General features: G+C 42.7%; 3 protein-coding genes across 6 annotated transcripts in view; 2 read left to right on the top strand and 1 right to left on the bottom strand.

Annotated features, from left to right (window-relative positions):
- LOC116400456 (inactive phospholipase D5) overlaps positions 1-5,813 on the top strand; it is a 42,552-nt gene extending 36,739 nt beyond the window's left edge. The window contains exons 6-10 of one of the 2 annotated variants that reach the window (XM_031878299.1): positions 430-627; positions 1,056-1,192; positions 1,320-1,485; positions 1,654-1,744; positions 2,254-5,813. In XM_031878299.1, the coding sequence (XP_031734159.1) occupies positions 430-627; positions 1,056-1,192; positions 1,320-1,485; positions 1,654-1,744; positions 2,254-2,771 (1,110 nt within the window). In that variant the 3' untranslated portion in view covers positions 2,772-5,813. The remainder of the gene's footprint in view (positions 1-429; positions 628-1,055; positions 1,193-1,319; positions 1,486-1,653; positions 1,745-2,253) is intronic. The other variant, XM_031878307.1, reaches the window with a different exon arrangement.
- Positions 5,814-6,690: 877 nt separating this feature from the next.
- cfap36 (cilia and flagella associated protein 36) lies at positions 6,691-15,663 on the top strand. Of its 3 annotated transcripts, XM_031878366.1 has the most exons (12): positions 6,691-7,028; positions 7,428-7,492; positions 7,600-7,701; positions 9,454-9,568; positions 9,667-9,754; positions 11,312-11,471; positions 11,676-11,765; positions 12,737-12,842; positions 13,007-13,188; positions 13,590-13,733; positions 14,165-14,269; positions 14,653-15,663. In XM_031878366.1, the coding sequence occupies exons 1-12, from the start codon at positions 6,923-6,925 to the stop codon at positions 14,734-14,736; spliced, it is 1,347 nt and encodes a 448-aa protein (XP_031734226.1). In that variant the 5' UTR covers positions 6,691-6,922; the 3' UTR covers positions 14,737-15,663. The 3 variants fall into 3 exon arrangements, with proteins under 3 accessions (XP_031734226.1, XP_031734234.1, XP_031734243.1); XM_031878374.1 differs by lacking the exon at positions 11,676-11,765; XM_031878383.1 differs by lacking the exon at positions 14,165-14,269.
- Positions 15,664-16,016: 353 nt separating this feature from the next.
- On the bottom strand, positions 16,017-24,980 carry ppp4r3b (protein phosphatase 4, regulatory subunit 3B). The gene is made up of 16 exons (XM_031878353.1): positions 24,518-24,980; positions 23,856-23,911; positions 23,196-23,294; positions 22,411-23,034; positions 21,729-21,806; positions 21,176-21,292; positions 20,896-21,012; positions 20,221-20,352; positions 19,914-20,016; positions 19,774-19,815; positions 19,317-19,475; positions 18,995-19,164; positions 18,746-18,885; positions 18,501-18,649; positions 18,260-18,399; positions 16,017-18,139 (listed from the first exon to the last, which is right to left on the bottom strand). Exons 1-16 carry the CDS (start codon positions 24,657-24,659, stop codon positions 18,029-18,031), a joined length of 2,379 nt encoding a protein of 792 aa, XP_031734213.1. The 5' UTR covers positions 24,660-24,980; the 3' UTR covers positions 16,017-18,028.
- Positions 24,981-25,323: the final 343 nt, after the last annotated feature.

Below are 25,323 nucleotides of genomic sequence, written 5' to 3'. Positions count from 1 at the left end.
TAAACTCTGCAGGGAGAGAAAGAATGTCAGGAGGGAAAGTGAAGGTAATTTAGAAGCTGAAATTGAGAAGGGCCTCTTTGAAATGAAAAGGCAGCAGCGAGCAAAGACTGAAAATTTAGAACAGAGACAAGAAACGCTGTATTGTCCTCTCAAACCCTGCTGCTGGCTGTGACGATGAGTGAAGTCCTGTAATGGGAGGAGACTTGGTGACAATATGGCCTGACAAGTATAAGGTGCAGTGTGTTTGTGTGTGTGTGTTTAGGTGGATGGATGTATAAAAGTGCTGAGGGAGTAAAAACAGGTTACGATTACTTGTAAAGAAGGAAATCGAATGACTGTAATGTTCAGGATTATTAGAAAGGTGCTGACGTAAACGTGGGCTGTCTGTGTGCTCATGGGGCTCTAACAGAGGTTGTGTTTGTTCTCCAGAGGAAGGAGCTGGGTGTGTTGGTGTATGACTGCAGCTGTTTGGCTCTGGACCTCCACAAAGTGTTCAGCCTCTACTGGGGGCTCCAGTACAGAGACTTCATCCCCTCCTTCTGGTCCAAGCGTGTCTTTGCCCTCTTCAACAGGGACGTGCCACTGGATCTCACTCTCAACAGCACAAAGGCTCAGGCCTACATCTCTGTAAGTGACGGCTATAGCATTAGCTTGTTTTGTTGATTAGCTCAGGAAAAACCTGTGTTTTTACCTGATTGATACGTGATACGGATGAGGTTGATATGCCAACCCATAACGAGGCTTACTTCTCTGCAACCTTCGTCCTCACATGTGACTGTCAGGATGAAATTAAAAAAGTTGGACAAGACAAGCACACACATACACACATAAAACAAAGGCATCAAATCTTAATGGTCATTTTGGTGAACAATTAAGATGATGAGTTGGTTGTTGTGGGGATAACACTGCAGAAAATGTGGTAACCACTGTGGTAATAAACATCTGGTTACACAATGCTCTGACTATCTTGTACTCGTGTTTCTTCAGAGAGGAGAACACAGTCAGCGGCTGTGCATCCTCTCAACACCAACGCTTACTGTCTTTTCCTCTGACAGACCTCCCCGGATGATTTCATCCCCAAACATCGTACTAATGATCTTGAAGCCATTTCCAGGGTCATCCAGGAGGCCCGCCATTTCCTATATATCTCCATCATCGATTACCTGCCCCTCTTCAACCGCAACGCTCACAGGTTAGAGCCACTGTGCCGCTTTTGGAGTTGTTTTCCTTCGAAATTTATTTGGATAGGCATTTTTTTAATCAAAAGCTTGGATGCTTTGGTTCAAGTGACTAAACTCTGTGTTTGTATCCATGCCAAGGTACTGGTCCCGTATCGACGGTCTTATCCGGGAGGCTCTGATCCTGAGGAAGGTCCGGGTCCGTCTGCTGATAAGTTGCTGGGAAAAGACTCATCCACTTACTTTCAACTTCCTCTGGTCCCTGAGGAGTCTGTGCATGGAGCAGGCCAACTGCTCACTGGAAGCTGTAAGTACAAAGCCAACACGTACTATTTTTAAATCTACAGATATGCTTCATCGATGCTAGATGCACCACTGACTGTGATTGTGTCTGTGTGTGTGTGTGTGTGTCTGTGTGTGTGTGTGTGTCTGTGTGTGTGTGTGTGTGTGTCTGTCTGTGTGTGTGTGTGTGTAGAAGTTCTTCAACCCCAGAGTGCAGAGGGACGGCAGTCTCCAGGGAATAAACCACAACAGGTTCATGGTGACGGATCGAGCCATTTATTTAGGTGAGCTCATCGACTAGACTTCATGACTGTGTCCTACATGTCTCTGCTCACCTCATGCAGATCTCAACTCCAAATTGTTGCTTTTACATTAGTGTACGTGTAGATTTACACTCTCATTAATTATAGTGAGCTTTACTGTTACTGATATCCTTATTTTTGAAGTTTGGAAAGAGCCAGGCTAGCTGGTCTTTATGCTAAGCTAAGCTAATCACCTTCTGGCTCCAGCTCTTTGCTTTAACACAGACACTAAAGTGAAATCTATATTGTCATCATCTTCTCAATGTCTAACTCTCAGAAAGAAAGCAAAGTATTTCTCAAAATGGTCAGAGATTTCTATAAAAATGTATATTTTCTAGAAGTTGAAAACCCGGTGCTTTACAAAAGAGAATAGTTTTTGATTCAGTATATTTATCCACTGATATCTAGAAATATTATTCGCTCATGTTGTCACAGCTTGGTTTCTTAAGCGGTGTGGTCACTTCTTTGTTTCTTTCTCTGTGACCTGACAGGTAACCTGGACTGGGTGGGGAATGAGTTTACCTTTAATGCAGGAGCAGGCCTGGTGATCAGTCAGCCAGAGGGCTTTGAGGAGAGGAACTCTACGGTGGTGGAGCAGCTAAGAGCTACATTCGAGAGGGACTGGTTTTCACCTTACACCCAATTACTGCAGGCCAATAACATCCCCGTCTGCAACAAGCACCAGATCAACAGTGGACCAGTGCCTATCAGAGTGGGCCAGCACGATAACGGACCAGCACCAATGAGACACAACCACAAATATGATGGACAGACGCCAGTTAAAACTAAGCACCATGACGACAGAACAAGCAAAATTGGTCACCAAGGAAAGGCCAGTGGACTGGGGCCAAGTATAGACAGTTACCAAGAGAGGGGACAAGTCAAAATGAGTCACCCTGACAGCAGACAGGTACAAGTCAAAAGTAATTACCGTGACAATCCAATGGATCCACCCAGTCAGCCGGCTGAAAGCAGCGGCAGCAGAGAGATCTTCAATGGGTCCCTGTGACCACGGAGCATGATGATGAGAACTTCCAGTAACAATGGACTTAACACACTGGGTCTTTGTAGCATTCTATTGTTGCCATTTTGAAGAAAACAAAAACTTTGAAGAGTTAAGTAATATGTGGTTTGAAGGACTTGATCGTGTTCACGGAGGAACTCAGGAAGGAACGTAAACTCACCTGCAGTCTCGCACTTTTGATGGATTTCTTTTAAAGAATTAAAGAAACACTGATTGATACACTGTAATAATAACTTAGAACCATTCTACTTATGTAATAACTTTTTGCTCATTGTTGAGATCTCTTAAGAAAAGGATTGATTGCCTAATTATGATATGTCACTTTAGATGTTGTGTGGCAGTCATCTTTTATCACCCTTTAAAAGGGGGAAAGATGCCTGGATGTCTATGCAGAGATGGGAAAGCAGTGAGGATGTGTAGCTGCACTCGCTACATTTAGCATCAAAGATGCACTTCAAAGTATTGGAAGAATCACTACACTTAGGCCTACTGTACTCCGATTGGTTGTGGATACTTTGGCCTCATGTAGACCAAATCAACCTAAAACTATCAGTTATATAAACTGTTCATTTATTCCAATGTCAAATGGCATTAAAGAACAAGACAACCTTATGTGTACACATTAGGTTTTTATTGTTGTCACACTAAAACCTGACAAGCATTACCATTGGTCCTGTAATGGATATAACCCATGACTCATTTTGAGTGGTGACCCACAGTTGAGGAGCTGGGGCTCTAAAAGGATTGATTAAATCATGTCCACCACGTCTGAATTTCAATACCAGAAGCAATGAACACGACACAGACAGCGGTTACATAATCCAGGACATGATGTGTCATTTATCGCCCCACAGCGCCATGTGTATATCAAGATGTTCTGTTTTATGGAGGTCATAATTGAATTAGATGACGCACCTATTCTGCGTCATCTGTTGCGTTTATTACAACAGATGACGTTTTTATTTTGTGTTTATTACATGACACCAAATGCACCATGGCGTGGAGTTTTTTAATCAGTAGCCGCCATTGAAAAACTACAAGTATGTTTCCCTGGAGGAAGAGGGGCTATTGATCTGGTACGGCCCTTATAGAAAATCAATCCAGTTCTAATATACGAACCCAAGGAAAATGAGACGAATTAAATAGATATCTACAGTATTATTTCAAATGCACTCTTGTGACTTATTGAACAAATAGGGACCAGAGGGTCTCTGCTGTCAGCCAAATCAATACAATGAATTTTTAACAGAGCTTGACAGTTTCAGTTGCTGCAGTTTAACCTCAAGGACGTTGTTGCCTGTAATGTCTTGCCTGTTACTGAACATATATTACCTTTACCGTCTGGAGGTGGAGAGACAAATACATGATTGTTAGTAGAGAACAACTTATTAACTTTTGACTGAAAGCTTGTAGCGACTTTCATTTGCATTTTTGAATGATTGCATGTCAGTTTAAGACCTTTACACACTCTTTTCCGTGAGTGTTTTTGCAACAATGCTTGTGAGTTTGTAATGTAGGAACATTTTTTTAACTTCCAAAGCCATGTCTCCATGGACAATATGCAGGGTGTAATGGTCAGTGCTTTAATGTAGGAGGAGCACAGGTGAAATGAGGGTTTCGTCTGAATTCACTTAGCAGGAAGAACAATTGCATGTTTTAATTCTGCAGGGAAACTGAAGTCCGAATACATGGAACGTTTAGCTGGAACCAGAAATAATCGCTTATTTCGCATCATTTTTGGTGGATATCGCCAGTATTCTGCATACAGTATGTGTGCCTGCTCTTTTATTGCTACAGGTTAAAGCCACCACACAGACCCAGTTTTGGTCACACATGTGCTTCACAACATGTTCCCTATATGCACAGACAGGACGCATGTAGCTGACCCACTGATGCCAGTGGAAAATGAAACAAAACACACCACTTGACAATGACGGATAAATGCTGCCATCTAAAGGATGTTTTTAGAGAGGACATGTCGTCTCAATTATACAAAGGCATTTTTAAAATACATTGTTCGGAACTGCTGTCTGTATGCCAATTCTTATAAAATGTATAAAAGGCAGTGACATGGGAATGCAACTGATTTTCCTGCTTAAGTTTGAACTGAAATGATGTTGATAGCTAATATTTCTTGATATGAGGTGATCAGAAGATCGTTCTTTCTAGGATAACACATATTGTACTCAGAATAGTTAATATATAAATCAATAATTATGTAATAAATATAACAGCTCCGTGATTAATTGTAATATGCATAAAACAAAAAACAACTTTCCCATGCTGCTTTCTCTCCAAACATCTCATGACACTTATATGACACTTATATGCAGCAAACACAATAATCTGCTTCATTTCTTGAACAGCTTCTCCATTCAGAGTGAGATGAACTCTCAATATTGACGTCCACATATTTTCTTGCGAAGCACTACGTCGACGCACTGCATTGCTTGTAATGTGAGCTGTACTGGAGTCTCAGTACTTTACGCTGCTGTTATTGTCTATGATTGTACCCAAGTCTTTGTGTGTATTACTTGTTTTCTGTTTTCCAGTTAGCAGGGACCAGGACTACACTTTTAATCAGCAACGGTTTACAATCTGCTACATGCTAATTATTAAATCCAAGCAAAAACAATTGGAATGTTTCTGAATAACCGTCTGTCCATCAATCCAGGGAGATTTAAGAGAATTGAGCAATTGTCACAGTGTTTTAAACACATAAACACACTCTGTGTTTGCTTGAAGTCAGAAGGGTCGACAGGTTTGATGTAGCTCAAAGTTTAACAGACTGAATCACTATTCAATGTAAAACTTTTCAATGTCGCCTACCTTTATTCTATTGAATTGTTTCGGCATGACTGCTGCTTGCATGCCCTGCCTTTATGAAGTGTGCACAGTAGCTATGAGCCTTTCTAGAGATATTAATGAAAGCGTATACCTTTAAAAAATACAGAAGGAATGTATATTTATTGAATACCTTTGTTAGTGCACACTACTGAATTATATGAGCACTATGTTTTTACTCTTAATAAAAAAAAAGTACTCTTTGCTGTTTAGTGTGTGTGTGTGTTTGTGTTTAAGTATAAGTGAGTTGTGTTTCCTTAACACAAAGGCTGTTAATTAAAGCAACGGGGCTTACCTCAGAAGTAAATCCTTAGTACATCACTGCACAGTGGCTGTTTGTCAGGCGTCTGGCTCAGCACAGGACTACTCAGGCTACTACAGGAACATACTGATTTTAGATGGAAATATTACCAATAATATTCACCTGATTCACCGCACGAGATAACCTAAATCACTGTCAGGTTGAAGTATAGCACAGACATTTTAAATGCTTTATTTGAATCAACAATACATGATTCAAACATACAGAGAGGCAACATTTTACAGCTGAGACGTATTGACAAAACAAGTAAGTTTTGAATTAGTTGTCTTGGGCTTTGGGTAATTGTGATCTTTTTTTTAACAAACCAATGAATCAATTACTAAATTAAAAAAACGAAAATTCTGTAATAAAAATCGAAAAATGTATAGTTTTAGTGCTATACAAAATAGTTAAATCTACCACAGCTAGCTAACACAGTAATTCATGAGTCATAACCTACTCATCTAATTATATAATACAGTATATAATAGTATAACAGTCACAAGGGCCATTTTTCTGCATGAGTACTAACTTTTACATTACATACATTTTAGTGCATTTTCTTAATTATGCTGACATACTTTTATATTTTAACATTTTCAATGCAACATCCATAATATTCTAAGTATTACGTTTAAGTAAATGTAGTATTTGTCCAGTATGGTATGAGTACTTTCTGAATACTAACCGTGGCCGCTACTCGTCCGGGCTCGAGCATGAGCTCGTGCAGCGTCGGAATGACGTAACGGTTACTTTAGCAACCGATTAGGCGTCACCATCCTGGGCTTGCAAATTCATGAGTGCGCTTCTTTCTCTCCCCGGAGACCGTCCCGTCCCATCAAGAGAGGAGGAAAGAAAACCACCACTGTGACGATCAAATGGGGACAATCAACTAGATGTCTTTGTCCATCGGTTTGGGTGGTGTAACGTTATATTCGTGGTGTAGCGGTGCTGGTGGTGGTGGTGGTGTTGTTACTCAGCAGCAGCCAACATGGCTGAGGATGACAGTGAGTGGGTCGTAGAGAGCATCGTTGGCTACCTGGGGAGTCCCGAATGGGTCATTCCCGTCACGGACTTTATGGAGAACAAATGCACAGGTAAAAACACGTTTATTTATATATCTATTCACAGTAAAGCTTCTTCTGGAAGCGGTGCACCGTTAGCGCGGTGGCTAAGCTAACGCTAACCTGCGACTGCGTTATTTTTGCTCGCTTTTTTTTTTACCGTAATACGCGTCCTTTTTTGCAAGTTTATCACAACATTGTCCTCGGTGTGTGAAGCCACAAAGGACACAGATAACGCTAACAAGTCAACACAATGTAGCAAGTCATAAGTCAGTAAAGGTAACTTACAGACCTCAGCTACCAAAAGGGTCACGTATATTACCTTAATGTGTGTAATATAAGCTACAAAACACACAAGAGTTGTCACATGCCTCCTATGGGGCACAGTATGTTGAATTACTAACATGTGTTATTATTTTGGCCTTTTCTTAGTTTTTGATGACGAAGATGAAAACAAGTTGTCATACACAGAGATCCACCAGCAGTATAAGAAGTTGGTGAGTACAGTATTTGGTCCAACTGTCCCATAACCATTACTCATTAGTGTCTTTTACGTTAGTGACTCATCAAACTGGGCTGATGTAAGCTGCTTTGCTTTTGGTAGGTGGAGAAGCTGCTGGGGAATTACATGCAGGAGGTTGGCATCGACGAGCAGCAGTTTCTGGAAGCATGCACCTCTCCGTTTGCCAAGTCCCAAACACTGCAGGTACCTTAAGCTCCCTGCTGGCACACCACTGCCGGCCTGCAAGTTAACCTGGATTGGAGGATCTCGGATAGGATTTGCTTACATAACCCCAGTTATGCTGCTTTTGTAGATAGTGCCAGACATAGCTAGTCTCCTCCTTCAAGGCAGATGTGTGTGTGTGTGTGTGTGTGTGTGTGTGTGTGTGTGTGTGTGTTTACTGATGAATCAGCAAAATTGTGATTGCTTGTGGAGAAACTCAGTTTTACAGATTTGTTGATTAAATCAATTAACAAGAAATCAATTAGTAAGAGTGTTTGTTGCATTAGATTTTCTTTGGACGTGGACGGCCCTATTCGTGACATATTTAGATCTGTCAGTTCCAAGCAATTATTTTATTAATTCTTTGCATATATCCTGGTCCATCAGGAATCTCTCATGTTTTCATAACTCTACCAAAAACTTGACTTGGCACATTCCTGTTTGTGCCCTTTTAACATGTATTCAAGTGTTTACTCCCACGGAGCCTGTTAACTCTATAATATTAGTTACAGTTTAAAATGTTACAGCCTATCGTTGGATTCTCCTTTGCACTGATCATCAGGTGTAAAGTGGATGTGTCCGATTGGCAGGGACACAGATACGGATTTCGTCGCAGTCCTCAGCAGACATGGTTCTCTTTAATTACCACTAAGATAAATACAGAGCAGGTCAAATTCTCCTCAAAGAAATATTAACATTAGAGTTGTATCTTCTGTTTCAGTTTGAGACTTCAAACAGGATCATGCAGTCACACAAACAGTAGTACGAAGGCCTTATTTTGTGTAGTGTTGCGTTTTTCTTGCTTTTTTGGGCTCTTTTATATGAGAGATTGCTTGCTTCCCCTTTGTGTTCTGGATAGTAAAATTAGCAGAACACAATTTACCTTAATTAGTTGTCCAGATAGAAAACGCTAGAAAAGTAAAAGTAAGGCCCCGACTCAGAATCACTGACTAATGATAATTTATTCTATTACTTTTATCTGAGACAGTTTTGCAGCATAACTCAGTTACTTTGTATTGTGTTGCAGTGTCCTTCCTCTTTAGACTTACCTACTGTAGCGGACTGTATCTTTTCTGTGATTAAGTTACTCAGAGACACAGGATGTACTGTAGGTCTGGGCTTCAGGCTGGAACACTCAGAGAGACTGACAAAGGGAGAAGGGAAATACTGCAGAGAGATGCTGAGCATGGACTGAAAACCTGATGACCCACTTGAGCTAAGAACACTGATCTTGGTTGGTCAGGAAGATTGTCCAAGCATTAGCCTAGATCGGGGGGCAGACCTTTGAATAGAGGTAGGAAGCTAATGTGACAGATAAGGCATAAGTAGCACTCTGTTTGCAAACATAGCTTAATTTGTGTCGGGACTTAATTTGTGTCGGGAATTTGTGTCGCTGGACGTACTGTACATCCTGTCCTGAACCGCAGAGGACTAACGGAACAAGAACATCCTTATAGGAACCCTGACTATCTCAATCAATACCTTCGTTTTTGTTCTGTGAAATATTCTTAGACCTCAGTAATGTTGACAAAGCAGTGTAGCTATGCAACAAGGTGCTTCTGGACAAGTTTGAATATTTGACTAAATTGATCTTTACTTACAGATTGAGTGTGTTGAGTATATCAGTCACAGATGCGTCTCTCTACCTGGTCGTATCGCCTTTCATTCATCATTACCTTGTGGGCACAGTGACTTTTCATGGTCTTATATGTGGTTGCTGTTTTTGTCATTCAGTCGGTGTTCCAGACAGTTCTGGCTACAGATGACTTCCAGATATTTCGCTCCCTGATGGTCCAGAAGAACATGGAGCTGCAGCTTCAAGCCCTCAGAGTCATTAAAGAAAGGAACGGTAGGCTGGACTATAAAACACACACACACACACACACACACACAAACAGCAAAAGACTTCTGATATAGCTGCAAGTGATACGCCTGCTCTGTGTGTAGGGGCCCTCCCAGAGTGTCTGACTGATGGTGTGGACGTGATGACAGAGCTGCAGGATCAAGAGATGAAAATCCTACAGGAAGTTCTCAAGTAAGTCACCTCTCTCTCTTCTACTCTCTGTGTCACTCTCTTGCTATCTTTCTCTCCCCCTCTCTCTCACACACACACACACACACACACACACACACACACACACACACACACGCACACAACCCTAACCCTGTGCACATGCAACAACCTACCAAACTTAATAGAACATTTTAGTTTTGTGTTTTTAGGCTGAAATATGTAAATTAACCTATTCTGTAAAACGTCTAACAGTTTAGGTCAGTAGATCTGTATTCATTTAATTGTTTTTTACCAATGAATTAATTCAGTCATCATGTAATTAGATCTGAGTTTTTTCCTCTGATATTTCCACATGTTCTCTATGCGTCCGTTGCCCTTATGTGTCCAGGTGTAGAGGAGCTCCGGCCCCGGCTCTCTAATGGGATTTTGCCAGTGGCAGCCGGGCCAAGTAGAACACACTGAGTCTAACGGGACCAGCGGTTAAGCTCCTTAGAGTCCAGCTGATGTAGATTGGAGGGATTGACACTAAACAAGCAACTGAGAGAAATAGTATTTTTATCCCCTTTGTCTCACCAGGATACCTTGGCTGCTTATCAACTTTTTCGTTTTCTAGGATTGTACACTGCCAATACAACGCCTTTCTGCAACTGACTGCACCATAAGCACTTGAATGCACCATGAAGGATTTGCAACAGCATTGCCTTTCAATGACAACATACCATGAAGTTGTTAAATTGCAGCTAAATGTTTCCTGTGAGGCAAAATACACAACATGGTTTATAGAAACGCTTTTCTCAGGTGCTGTAAACTGTGTCAGAGCACAGCTGTACAGCAGTCTCACAGCTGGCGGACTGACTTGAACTTATGCTCACTATATTGTGGTTTACAGTACCATTTAAATAAGACGGTTGCAGTTTTAGACTTGATTGACATTCCAACTGTTTTGCTGTGCTATCAGTATCTCAGCCATCAGTCCTTTTTGGATGCTATGAAATCCTCACAGGGTTTCTGACGACACACAGTCACAGCTGGAATGACTTCAACTCCACTGTCATTCATTCCGTTTTGTTAAACAAACTATTTTAGACAAATTCTGCAATATCTTTTTCAATCTTAAAAAGATATTGCTGATTTTGACGACTATCCTTTTCTTGTTCTTTTACATCTCTCTCTATCTGCACATGTAGTGATAAACGCTTTGCGGAAGTCTCCTCTAATTCAAATTATGTTGTTAAATAAATCGAATTAAAGGATCTGTGTGTGGCACGCTGGTGATGCCTGGCAGCAAGGGAGGGCATATTGTGGTTATCACATGACGTTGCTGACTTATTCTAGCTTCTAGTCCATTTGTTCCACCTGCCAAAGGTTAAATGTACAATAGAACCTGCTTAGCTGTAGATTAGCCTCGCTCTTATCACACCTGGGCTGCTAAATAGACTCTTAAAACAGTCCACGGGGGCTCTTGAATGCTCTGTATCAGGACCAGTTCAGGCAAAAGCAATTACTTCTGCTTGGGCTAATTTATGCATAGAGAAAAATCAGACAAATTCAAATGTAATATTTCTTTTTTTTCCTCAGACAGTCAAAAGAGGAGTATGATGAGGAAATGTCCAGGAGGCTGCTTTTAGGCGAAGAGGTTGGCTCCACTTCCAGCAGCTGCTCTGATAAGCCAATAGCAGAAAACAGTGAAGCCCAGAATACCTCCACTGCTCCCAGCCAACAAAGCAGCGCTGCCAAGGTAAGGCATCAAGAGCACCATGAGCTAAGTAAGACCAGTAAGACCAGCAGCATCTCTGTGTTGCCGTTGTTGGACTTATTTCAGACGTGCAGTACCTGATACTACCAATGCTTAATGGTTACTGCCAACATACTTTTTTTCCCCCTTAAAGCCCGATCTCGCCTTTTATAACGCGACACTGTCTCCAATTCATTCCATGCTCAGACGACAGCTGAGGGGAATGGTGACAGCAGCCGCAGTAATGGTCACCACGACCCACTAGTGAACGGAAACACTGCCACTGAATTTAATCTGGTAACGGAACCATTTTAATCAATGACCTGATAATAAATACGACAGTTTACTGCCCCGTCTAAGGATGCATTAATACCATTTTACATGTAAAACTCAATGTATGTAAATTGGGTTTTGAATTTTCTGACACCAAAATGTACTGCATGGTACACAGGTATTGGCATGATATTCAGAAGTATCAGTGCATCCCGAGGGCAGGTAGTATTCTTCTGTTTCATAGCATGCGTAGTAGTTAGGTCGTGTAGAAGCTTTGTAGTTTGAATGAGGTCGCTTGTGTAGTATCAATAGATTCAAATATTTGCTGACTGCAGGGAGACTGTGGAAGTGTTTCTTGCACTTTACACACGATTGAAAATGTCTTTTTAGATATTTAGAGCCCATGTAAATGCACATCCTGAGTCTTTCACCGGTCGGGATCTTCCCTGACCAGTTTGGTGAGGTACTACCAAAATAAGAGAAAGAGAATCAGGTCAATTGGAAAATGTGGCTTGTGTTTTTTTTTTTTAGAATCCAGCAATGTTGACAGTAACACACACTAGTGCCTACAAGTCTACAATCTGAGCACTACATGTGGTTGTAGCAGCGTCGCAATAGTGGGCTGATTTTGATGCAGTGTTTGTGTCATCTGTACATGTTAAAGGGACAGTTCATCCCCAAATCAAAAATACATTTACGTTTCCTTTTACCTGTAGCGCTGTTTATCGATCTAGATGGTTTTGGTTTCGAGTTGCCTCGTTTTGGAGAAAAAACTACATTTAACAAAAGACCTCACTGCTCACATCAAGGTCTTCAGATTATCACGAGTAACTGGGTCAGGATTTCTGGAAAGAGACTTTGCTGTTGAGTTTATTTCAAGTGTATTTTTTGGTGCTTTGAGCATCCCACGGCTGATATCTCCAAAACTTTGCAACTCACTACAGGTAAGAGGAAACATAACTTTCCCTTTAATGCGTGCGGGTCCCTTCTTCCAGGTCAACGGCAAATCTGTCACCAAAGAAGAGAGCAAGACGGATGCTCCAGTGGGAGGAGCTACGAAAAGTGCAGCTAAGCGCAGCTCCACGTCTAAACCCACACCAGGTATTTCAGAAGAGCTTCAAACTCTTCTCCACCACCTCTGAACTGCTCTTCTCTTTGTCTTATTACAACTCATTTAGCTTGTTTACTGGTTTTCTTTTCCTTTCACAACCAACCTGAGAACGCTGCGAGTTATCAAACTGATTTCAACATGTGTGTGTGTGCAGATTGTGGTAGTAATGGTGTGGAGTCCCGAGTCCTTCCAGCAGTGAGAGCTCCAGTAAAGTCCGGTGAAGCCTCCGTCAGCCTCGGTCCTGGCACCAAGGAGCAGAGCAGCAGCAGCCAGACTGCAGCCGAGGCGTGTCTGGAGGAGGCGCACAGGGAGGCTGGCTTCTCCAAGCCATATACTGTGAGTCTGTCCTTTTGCTTCTGTTAGCACAGTGCTTTTGCAGTAAAATTAGAGGTAGACAACTGCTTTAGTCTACAGGGAGCGCCCAGCACAAAATGAAAGTTCCTCTTCGTGGCTTTAATCTGGAGAGTACAAGAATCTGGGAGTTTTAACAGCTGAGATCACTTCAGTGCATAACATATCCAGTACAACTCAGAGCTTCCTGAAACACAATGTAAAATGGCACTAGAATGATTTAACTTGTTGTTTTTCTTTTGCTCATTAGTACCCCAATATCCCAAATTCCTTCATTTTTAGCAATTTGAAATAGTTGGAAAACAGTTAAATGGGCACAAACCTTCATCATGTTTGTGTTGTACTGGTTCTCGTCCCGTTTCACCTCCTTCTCCTCTTCCCTGCAGGAGTTAACAGCGTCTCAGCAGGAGCAGCTCCAGCAGAGGGCGGCATATCTGCGTCAACAGCGAGACAAACTGCACGCGCTGAAAAAAGAGCAGCAGAAAACCAAGCAGGTGACCCCGCCGGAGGAGACGATCACCGCTGTCCCAGTAAGTCCCGCCTCTTCCTGTGTCTCCCTTTAAACCTCTCCCTTCACAAAAAGGTCTGACAGTGCAACATGGCTGATGTTAAGTATTTATTTCCTCATATTGTCCTATTAGAGTTATTTAGAGACGTTGTAGATACAGACTACAGATCATTTCAGGGTAACGCTGGCTTTGAGTTGTGTCTCTTGGTAATCACGGTAAGAAGTTGTGACAGGGTTTTATCATTTAGACTTTTTACATTCTTTTCAGTTTGGTCACATTTTTTTATCTTTTACGCCCAAAACTACATTCTTAATTTCACCTGATTTTCTTTAACCCACGTTTTTCCTCCTGATTTTTCTTTCTTTTCCTTCACAACCATCCCGTCGACTCATTTATCGGCTTGTTGCTCTTCGTTTCTTTCTGCCTGTTTCTGACCTGACCTGGCTTGTCAGGAGGCGGTGGGGCAGTCCCAGAGGAATGGGGCCTGTACCCCTCCTCCTCCTCTTCTTCCTCCTGCTCCTCCATCACAACACTCCGCTAACTCCTCCAAACAGAAGGTGATCCATCAACTGTCTCTGTCGTGCTCTGTCACAACCCCCCGAGAACAGAAAAGGAACAGACCGCAGTCTTTTACTAAAGAGAAAAAGGTCTCATTTACATGCTGGGTCGGGAAATCACACCCACTGACCAGCTACTTGTATGGTTTTGAACTGAAAGCTAGCATTTTAATTCATCAACACATCCTCTTTAGATCTATAAAGCTTTATAAACAACACTGACAATGTGTCGCATTGCCATATTTCCAATAGCAGCTGCTTTTGTTTAGTTCTATAGCTAATCGTGTATACCTGGTTGTATTCCCCACTGCTTTTTCATTCCCTCAACCCTTTGTCTTAAGCCACTGGCGGTGATTATTATTTCTGTCCGATTCTTCTTGCAGGAGATATCTGCTGAGGAGAAGAAGAAGCTACAGAAGAGAAAACATCTGGCTGACAAGCTGAAAGAGGAAGTGATCAAGAAATAACTGCAATATTCCAAATGATATATCCCGCCAATTTACTCCATTAATCACGCACGGCTTCCTTCACACTGCCTCCTTCAGCCAGATCATTCACTTTGGGTAACACAGATCGTAAAACACGAGTTCTTTTCATCGCCATCTACACGGGAAGAAGGTACATCTGCTTTTGTATTTGTGGATGTACCAGTATGTGACAGTCTCCACTCGTATGAGCACACACACAAGTATTCGAGCATGTCTGACTGAGAAGGTGCAGGAAACACAAAGACCAGCCAGGCAATATGCAGCCAGTGTTACTAGAGTCGAGTGGGGAACCCAGGTGGCTTTTACTTCACATCACGAGGCACACCTGTGTCCAAAGCGCTCCGTATTTGCCACTCCTAGCACTACATTTACTGTACTGTCATTTAGTCTGCGTCCAAATTCTAAATGCAGAATGTATGGACTATATAGTGGCCTCAAAAAAACAATCCCACATTGGAATGAAAACTGTGTTCACTGCATGTACACTACTTGATAAAGATATGACAATGCAATGCTTCACTATTGATAGTATCGATGTGTATTATGCAACACTGCACTGATTCATGACTAGTGTCTGTGCTCACCACAGTAAACCAGCGAGTAAAGGAGTGATTTTGAACACATTGTGCTAGTTTCTCTGTAGAAAACAGTCAGAAAAGGTCACACGTGGTGAAACAGTAACTCGACATTTCAGTTATTAATGCTGGTAGAAGAGTTCTACGTTCAGGTGAGGGTAACATTAGCGAGTCTTGTCGAGCGTCAGCTGGTCCACCATGAAGCTGATCACACTGTAGCAGCTCATCCTCAAAGATGAACACACTCGTGTGATCGTGAAGGGGCCACGGCAGCTTTCTACAAGGAACGCAGTATTTCACGTACGCTGTTTAATAAATCATTTTATAGAAACAAGCTCGACCCCAGACTTTGTGTGTGTGTGTAAAATCTACAGCTATCTTTTAGGTACCTGGTCTCAGACCGATCCTCTGGTTTAATCTGGATCGAGTGCTTTGGTGTTATGCAGAGAGGGATTCATCACCAAGTGTTCTCGTTTGTATTTAGAACATTTTCATTCAACATGAATCACTTTCCTGGTACAAAAACATGTCGAGTCCTTGCTGTAAAATTTGTACAAATTGTATTCCACTCTAATATCTAAACTTGCTTGCAAATACAACCATCTGGACTCAAAAGGAATAATTCAGAAACAATTTGATTATTTTGTTGCTCCAAATCAGTAAATTATTAAAACAAAAGCCAGATTTACAAGTTCAATGTCAGGGTCACATTTAATTTCAAAACTTATCAAATAAATTCATACAAATGTTAAGAATGGATAGTGGTAGTAAATGCACTTGGTACAAATTCATCAAGGGGAGAGAGAGGGGGGGCAAAAACAGTGAAATTGTTGGGTGACGCTGACAGACAATCCGCTGCTCGTATACGACTGAACTCCTGAAAAGCACATTATTGGCAATAATATTTTTACACGTGCTCCTACGCGGCGGCTCATGACTCAGAGGTTCTGGACAGACGTCTGTGTGAGTTCTGATTCCCTTCTCCGGCCTCTGTGTGCTTGTGGTGAGACGCTACAACACGAGAAATGTTTCAACCCAACAACAAACCGTCAAACCTCTGCATTGTCAGAAATGCTCAACTGAAGCAACAGTTTGACTCGAAAAACTGCATCAACTCTGGGGTTAAATCATCTTTTCATAACTAGGGAGAATAAACAGCTCATCCAATCATAGAATATGAACTAAACTTTTAGAAAAAATGTAAAAGAAAGATATTCCTTCAACGTATTTTTGATCTGGAGAGTTGTTTTTATGCTTCAACAGGCGTTTAACATTCTGGCGCCTTGGTGTTTCACCACTAGCAGCGTTACAGCGCTCACACGTGGTGGGTAACTCTGACCCTAGTCTAGTCTGAAGGGGGCGGAGTCTTAAACCTTCTGAAAACAAGAGTGTGCCCTAAATCTACTCTAACAGCTCAGGTTCATCACCCAGTTAAAACAAAACGGTGTGCATCGTATTGAGGCCACTAAATTCTTCAATCCACTAACATACAAAACTCCAGACATCCTCGAAATGTTGGCTGCAAAAATGACTTTACTGCAGTTTTAATACGTTATTTTTTAAAACCAGCATTTTACATTGACTCAAATGAACTGGACTGAAGGGGTGAACAGGGACCCCCACCTTTTGTGCAACAACAACAAAAATACACAGGTAGGTAGGTATCCTCTCTCCCCTTTGAAAATCAGATCAGGGAAAAATGATTAAAAATAAAAAAAACATCTGTACAGTACTTTTTAACAAAGTCATGAAATACAGGATTTCTGGCATACGCAGTCCTGTGTGTGAGACGCCGTGTGTGTGTGTGCCTTGGCCATATTGGCGCCATGGCTTCTGTAGGTTTGAGTCCTGCTCCTCTGGATCTAAGCCTCAAAACTGCTGAGTTTTTTTTTCGTCCTGGTACATTTGTGACCTCCCTCGTCTCTTCAACATTTCATTTAATTCTTCTATGTCGCCTAGATCCCCTCTACCTCCCCCCGGACAAACGTGATCAGTTCTGTGACAGGGCGGCCCTCGCTGCTGCAGCCAGTCAAGCTTCCTATAACTATGGCGGCTGGCAATGCTAGCCTAACTGAGCGGCTGGTTGTGTTCTGGCTTCCTCTGTCTCTGGGGCTCATTGGTTTGGGGTTGGAGAAGGATGGGAGGGAGAGTTGAAATGAGGACACGCGAGGGTTCCTGCGGGGGGCGTGGCTGACGTACCGCAGCTACCTTGCTACTGTTGCTACAGCATCAGAGCAGAGTCGGGGAACCGCCTTGGCAACGTTACGTTCACCGAAGCCTCTGGTCGGTACGTAGGATGAGGAAGTTGTTTCGGGAGGAGGTCAGAGCCGGGAGAGCAGGAGAGTGGAAGAGAGGAGGGGTGAGTTTGCAAAGAGTCCATGTGTTTCCCCCTCAGGAGGAAGAAAGGGGGATTTTGGGATCTTCTAGATGAGGCCGTTATTAAAAAAAGAGGTAAAATCAACAGGCTGAAGGAACAGACTGATTTGTCTTTCTTTCTCCTTCTCCTTCCACTGAGGGAGAAAAGAGCAGCAGAGATCGGGAGGGACTGGGTGAGGTGGGAGCCTGTCTTCGCCCGCCTCCTCAGCGAGACTGACAGGTGGCACAGGCAGGCCGAGGACCAATGAGACGACCAGAGGAGGGAGGAATGGGAGGGACTCAGTGTCCGTCCACTACGACCAAACAGAGGACAATTAGCCTTAAGAGCTCAGGCGGGGCCGCTTCCTCGGAGATTGCTCTTCCTCCTCCTCCTCCTCTTCTTCCTCTTCGTCCTCATCGTCGGGGTAGTCCACCAAACCGACCAGAGCCGTCTAGGAGGAGAAACAGGAAGAGGAGCAACACAGTGAGAAAAATGGCCACATAGGAAGCAACAAGCAAGGCATAAGATGATGTCCTTCTGAGTGTTACTGTTTGTTGCAGCTTGTCATTACCTTCACTACTGGTGTGGCAGGAAGTGCAACTGTTTTGACGGAGGAAGTTGAACTGTTGTTTGGAGTGAGGGCTGGTGAGGCAGGTGGGATCGCGGCAGCTTTCCCGTTATTGTTGGCACCATTCGCTCCGTTGGCAGCTCCTGCAGTGACACAGATTGTAAATATCAAACTTAAAAGGTGCTGCAAACTGTTTGCAATCTGGAGGGGAAACTGTACGTGAAGCAACACCGGAGCAGCTCACCTTTTTTGGCTTCCATGTACTTGCCGTAGCTGTCAGAGAAGTCATCCTCCATTCGGCTCTTCTCCACGGCCTCTCCGTCATCATCGTCGTCGTCGTCATTGAACCACAACTCCTCATCCTCGTCCATCGACCGTGCGTCTCTGCGATATCTAGAGAAAAAGGTGATCAGAATTAGCTTCCTTCATGTCTTCATAACTCTAAGACAACCACTGCTCTGACCTTTATGTCCCCATCAGCCCACTGACCTGCTGAGTCTCTGACTCTGCCGGTCTTTCTCCTGCTCGTACCGGCCTTTCAGGCCCTTGAAAGTCTGGACGTACTCAATGGATTCAAGTGCTTTGTAGAAGTTATCCACAATGTGAGCTATGAGAGACTTAACGTCCTCCTGGAGAGAGAAGACAAATGGTGGAACATCACAACCAATCCACTTTTGAGTGCTACGTGCACCCACCCAACACATCTCATTAAGGTGCATGTGTTGTGTATCTACACACCACTTTGATGAACTCAAAGAGCTCTATGATGGCTGAGTTGAGGAGGTTGTATCGGGTGCCGTTGTCCAGCAGGGCGTTAATGACGGGCTCAAACAGGTTCCCTTTGATGATGTAGCGGTTGTAGTACTCGTCCTTCAGACCAATGATCCTGCGCATGAAACGCAGGGCACCTTGGACAAAAACAGACAAGATCGTTCAATAGTGCGAGATGTATAAAGCAGACCCACAGCTCAGATACAGTTAACCCACGACTGTACACTTAGAAGAAGTTCATTCATAAAGTAGGACAACTGAGAAGGAAAGAAATGGCGTGTGAACTTACAAAGAGCCAGGAAGGTGTGCTTTGAGTTCATGAGCACCAGCACTCTCCTGAGCAGGTCTTTGTTCATAATGTAGGTCTTGATGTGATACGTGTGGTGCTCCACACAGAAGGTCAGGAGCTCCAGGATCAGTGCCAGCAGCTGAGCTGTCTGGAAGTTGTCTACACAAAACAATGAAAAAAACAAAGCAAATGAGCAACGCAACATTTCCACAAATTCACATTAAGCTGTTGACGATGAAATTATATTGGGAAAGTACTTCAACATTACAGCTACTTCATCATTTAAGCCATTATGAAGAAGCACATGGTCATTTATTTTATCCCTATGTGGTGGGTGGAGGTGGAAGTAAAGCGAGACTAAAACAGAATTCAAATGTTACTGTAACTATGCGCCAATACCAACAATCCCCAGTCAAGGTTTTTGACGGGCTGATGGTTGATGTTGAGTAACACTCACCTGGACAGACGGGGTTGATCTTAGCTGATCCCTCCTGGAGATCTGAAAAGGCCGTGACACAGAATAAATCAGTCAACTTCTCTGTTTACCTTACAGTCTGAAACACTCCGGTTTATGTGAGGTCTCTGTCCCCAGCTCACCTTTTGAGTTTTTGTCATGTGCCGTGTTGGCCAGCAGAGGAGCAGTCAGGACATGCATGCAGTACTTGTAGAAGAAACTCAGAAATTCTGTCTTCTCGGTTTTCTGTAAGGAAACAAAGAAGACTTCATGAAAGCTGTTGATGTTTTAATGTTGGACCAAACCAACAGGGGTTTGAAATGTACCAGTGTGTCTGGGGGCAAAACGATTATGGGAAATATGATGTAAAATATGACCCTGGCCATCAATACGTGGTTATACTGCATGTCACCATTAAAACCGTTGTGTGTGTGTGTTAGTTCTGCTTACATTGGTGGAAGCCAACATGTTCTCGGGGTCGATGAGCGTCCTGAGCAGACCCATCAGCTGCACAGCTCCTCCTAACTCTGGGTCAGAGTCACAGATCATCTGCTTGATCACAACATTTATCAGCAGAACATCCTGCAAACAAGAGAAAATACACACAGTAGAAGACGGTTAAAATAAAATGATGCACATTCAGTCTGATGGTGTATAAGGATTACAAGAGAAATTCAACGAAGATTTTAGCACGACACAGTATGCAACCCAGACACTACTAGAAGATCATTTATTATAAAGAAAGATTAGGGATTCCCTGAACTATACAGGCTCCACTTCTATGAGAACAAGTGGAAGAAAAACAAAAGAGGGTTGTATCGAACTAGTAGATCAAATACAGACAAAGCATAGTTTTTTTTCTTTGCCTCTTGTCTGCTGCTCTAAGGGCCTGTAAGGCTTCACGTGCACATTCAGGCTTTCATTTGGGAAAGCTTTTTGCCATGTGCAAGTATTTTTGCACATAAATTGTATGTAAAATTGCTGCAGCACAGAGTTATAAAAAATGTATGAGAGAAATACTGTAAAAGGTATATTTGTACATCACTTACTATACAATATTTCATACAAATATCAATCAACTAGGGGACAGTACATCAACGCTGTGCTACATGAAACTGGGCTTACGTCGTCTGTCTGCTGTGGTTCCTGCATGACGAACTCTCTGACCATGGAGGGGCTGAATTCCACCAGGTAAGAGAAGATGTCCGTAGCTGCTGCCCTCACCTGCAGGTCGTCCATTCCCTGCACAGGAGGAAAATAGGAGTTGAAGACCAGAACAAAGAGAATTCTACACAACAAAATGTTTCCCCAGTTGGATTATTCATAAGCAAAAGACAAACATGGAGTGTGATAAACCGAGGAACTGTTTTATTAACAACAAATTCATGTAACGGGCAGAACATACCATGACTATTTCAAGCGCAGGCAAAATGCCGAGATTTGCCAGAGTTTTGAAGAAAGCGTCCCTGTTTTGTGGCTGCAACGTTTGTGAAAAAGCACAGAATTCCTTGACAAAGTTCACCTGAAATGTACAGAAAAAAAAAAAAGATGTAACATTTGATCAGACAGATTAAAAGCAAACGGTTAAAGGTCAGTGGCAAAAATACTTTTCCCAAGCATTGTTTCATGTGTAGAGCAGTGAGAGAATTTATTTTTAGTCTCAAACACAGAGATACAAAGCGTTTCAAAAGAATAAAGGACAACTGCATGAACAGAATCAATTATTTCCTAGTTCCCTCTCAGTGACAGTCTGCACTGTTGAATGAATAATGTTGCCAAAGCGGTTGTAGCCAATGGACAAAGAGGTAATTGACATCAAAAGCAGTAAGGAAAACCGGGCAGTAAATATTTAACCCGTGCAACAGAAGTAGCATCGCAGACTGCAGAATGAATCATTTCCACACAAAAACACAGTATCACAACATCTGGCCTGGAGATTTAACAACTGTTTGACTCACAAGCTCTCTCCTTTTACTGTCTTCTGTGGCTTCGTCTGTGAGCTGTGCGAAGACCTCCGTTAGGAACTTCTCGTCCTCCTTTGGCACACGAAACAAAAAAGGGTTAAGAAATCAAGCTACTGAAGAAATAAAAGGCGTAAAATCCAAAAATAAACAGAAAGGGGAATACACAACTTAATCCTGGACACTTTTTATTCAACTTTAGCATCAACTAGAATCAAAAACACTGAGGGAACCCATGATTCTTAAAGCCCTAAAATACAATCATAGGATGTAGAAAACGTGAATATGAAATGGTTGGACTGTAAGTTACTGTTTGCATCATGAATACGATTGTGTGGTACAAATTATTATCAATTAACACCTGACTCACATAAAGAAATCCACTTACAAGCAGTACAATAGATCTTTCAAACACCTTTCAAAAATATTTTTATTATTGTATATTTTAATAGTTCAACTGTCACAAGACAAAACTCGATGCACACACGCATGAGCTTTTGTCGCTTACACAATTTTCAGTCAGTGGCAACTGATTATAGATTTAGGAAAATACTGCAGATACAGAAATGTTCACCTGTAAGCTGTTCAACAGCAAATGAAAGCTGGTACAGAAAAGACAGTGGCTTGTTGATAAATGTGCCTTCAAGAAAAATACATGTTACCTGGTTTGGACCCTTACCTGCAACATACTGACAATCTCCACTTTGTTGAAGAAGATGAAGGAGGTGAGTGTGGACAGGAAGTTCTCCTCAAAAACAGATGGCGTGGGGAGGATGATGTCCTGGATGTACTGCACCCGGTAGGTTTGGTGGATCTTCTGCCGCAGCTCAGAGTCCGTGATAGGGATCACCTCCTTAAACTTAGCCGTCTTGGTCAAGAATTCCCGGTGCCGTTTAGGCTGAACCAGCGCTGGGTCATACTCGAGGCAGCCCACCACATCCATGATACAGTCATCAGAGAACATCACCTCAAAGAGGGCCGCTTTGTTGAGGAACAAGACGCCACGGACAATCTCATAGAGGTGATGTAGGCCTTCCCTGTTGTCCAGGTCCTCGCATACTCTGAAGAGACCCAGGAGTTTCTTGATGTAGCCCTCGCTCATAAGGGCCAGGGCCAGTTTTTCCCTCCGGATGGGCGAAGACAGGACAGAGGTAACCAGGTCAGCGATCTCCTCCAGTCGGCTTAGCTCACAAGGAGGGAGCTCCACCAGGTGGCTCGTCTCCGGAATCTCCTCGAAGCGCTCCTCTTCCGACTCATCGATAGGGTCCTGGGTGATGTCCAGGGCCGGGTCCTTGCCTTGAACCTGGGAAATAAATAGTTGGCAGATATGAAGTAAGGAATTAAACTAGAAGTATTAATGTACTGCCTCTTGCAGTAGTGTCAATAGAGCTCAGCAAACCAGCACCACTGCTGTTTGTGTACCCTCCAGTAAACAAGAAATTTACAAAACTGGATTTGCTTTACCTGGCAAATCTTCTCCCATATCTCATCGCAGCCCGCCTTTTCCTGGAAACTTAGGGCAAGGTCATAATTATCTGCTTCCGACCAGACAATCAGTGTGTCCTGGTAGGAGGAAATAGAAACATCAAACTGTATACAAAGAAATGCTTATCGTATTTACAGGACACACTCAAACACAGTTGCATGCGTTCTCTCTCACACGCACACTCACACTCACAGAGGTCGCATTATCAAAACAAGCCTCAAGAAGAGTAAGAAGTCACATATTACCAACACACACACACACACACAACACACACAACACACACACACACACACACAAGCTCTTTCAAGCCTTTGATGTCCTTTCAAATTAATAGTGGTTACTTTGTCCACAGTCAGATCTATTATCTCAAACCAGGTGGCATGTGTGTTACAAATGTATCTCGTTGTGCCGACTGTTAAAATGGTGAAAAACAAGTTCGCTGGTATTGGGACCAGGTTTACACTGGGACCAGACATTGAATTACCATTGTCTGCACTGCATCTGTGTAGCAGCACTTGTCAAGCAACAGGCCTCAATGTTGAAATGATTACATTTTCACACTCTAATTTAGGAAATACTGGAGGTTTGCACGGGCATGTCTTTTGTAGCGGATCCGGGCTCAGGTTATCTATTCTTACCTGTTGTTTCTGATATGCAGTATTCGGGCTTATCTTCGACTCCAATAGTAGAGATCCTAAAAACACAAAGACTTGGGTAACTTTTTCATCTCCGAGCTATAGAGGCAATGCTCACAACAAAGATAACCACACAGCTAACGTGACCAATTATTGAAGGTTGAGGTCAATTAACCTGTGTGGCAGTCAGAGAGCATGTAAGCATGTGAAACGATGAATAAAATAATGTTGCACAAATACTACGTTACAACTAACAACAGCTGGGATTAATATCGCTAAATCAGCCTTTTCCAGTGTTAATCATTTTTTTGGGATGATCTTTGCGTGGATAGTGGTTTATTAACCCGAGTACTAAGAAGTTTGTACATTTAAGACAATACTTTGAAGGCCCCCCATGCTACTGAGATCGCCTGCTATACTAACGAGCTTGCTAGCACCAGCTATTCAGTAAATGTTAGCCTTTTATCTAAAGGCAATCATACTACTGGTTGTTCTGGCGGTTATGAAACACCGGCTTCAAAGAGCTAGCTCAAAGAAACAATTCCTAATAAGATAACCAAAGTACACATAGTGGCCAATTGTATTCTGTCCGAACAACCATAAGTTTGCGTGCTAACGCTAAGCTAACTGTAGCATCAATGCGGCTGTGCTAACTGTGAACTCACCGTCCGATTCTGCTCGAACTAATAACGATATTCCCTTCAGACGTTCAACAAACGTAGATGAGACGTGTCCGGTGCCCCGATCGTCCCACTGCCGGTCTTCATTCAGCGTGTACACTTTCACCCGCCGCCGAGTGTCCGACATGGTTAACCGAGCCGGAGCTAGCAGGCTAGCTAACAAGCTAATCACCTCACACCACGTCTGGTGGTTTCCTAGCCTCGACCTGTTAACTTTGTTTCCACCCGCATGTTATATAAAAACATGCACGTCTACAGTAAAGTTTAACAATAGCCGTAGAATGTATCGGTAGCCGATTCATAAACACATTACGTTCACGAGGTGAAACAGCTCGACAGGAGGGCCCTGTTATCAACCAGTAAAATTCACAAGAGAACACAACAACTCTTAACGGCCTTCTTTGCTAACGTCCACAGACCGCCATCTTGTAATCCGATCTTGTGTTCTTTTTCTTCCTCGACGTCAATCAAGCGCTAACTGCCGCGGGGTCTCCTCCTCCGAGCGACGTCATCCAATGGCGAAACCGCAGCGCGAGGAGTCTAACGCGCCCCCTACAGGCAAGAAAAGTCATAGCAGCAGCAGTTACCTGCAGATGACTTTATGTGGACAGATGTCACAGAAAGTTACAAATAATACACTGTGCAATACCACAATTATTCTGTCTGTATATACACTATTAGTTATTGTGGATTATTTTACTTATTTATAATACTTGTTTTTTTTACTACGTCTCTTGTTTGCACCATCCTGCTGTAATCCTGTACATTTCCCCACTGCAGGTCTAATAAAG

Source organism: Anarrhichthys ocellatus, unplaced genomic scaffold (assembly GCF_004355925.1).
Source record: "Anarrhichthys ocellatus isolate YVR2014 unplaced genomic scaffold, GSC_Weel_1.0 scaffold3, whole genome shotgun sequence".
Lineage (NCBI taxonomy): Eukaryota > Metazoa > Chordata > Actinopteri > Perciformes > Anarhichadidae > Anarrhichthys > Anarrhichthys ocellatus.
This window is presented reverse-complemented; position numbering and strand designations above follow the sequence as displayed.

Bases quoted from the DNA above. Each gene is read 5' to 3' on its own strand.
- cfap36 (XM_031878366.1), top strand. From the start codon at position 6,923: ATGGCTGAGGATGACAGTGAGTGGGTCGTAGAGAGCATCGTTGGCTAC. The intron at 9,755-11,311 runs GTAAGTCACCTC...TTTTTTCCTCAG, and splicing joins ATCCTACAGGAAGTTCTCAA to ACAGTCAAAAGAGGAGTATG. The intron at 14,270-14,652 runs GTGATCCATCAA...TTCTTCTTGCAG, and splicing joins CTAACTCCTCCAAACAGAAG to GAGATATCTGCTGAGGAGAA.
- ppp4r3b (XM_031878353.1), bottom strand. From the start codon at position 24,659: ATGTCGGACACTCGGCGGCGGGTGAAAGTGTACACGCTGAATGAAGAC. The intron at 21,013-21,175 runs GTATGTTCTGCC...CCTCCTGTGCAG, and splicing joins CTGCGCTTGAAATAGTCATG to GGAATGGACGACCTGCAGGT. The intron at 19,165-19,316 runs GTAAGTTCACAC...TTTTTGTCCAAG, and splicing joins GCACACCTTCCTGGCTCTTT to GTGCCCTGCGTTTCATGCGC.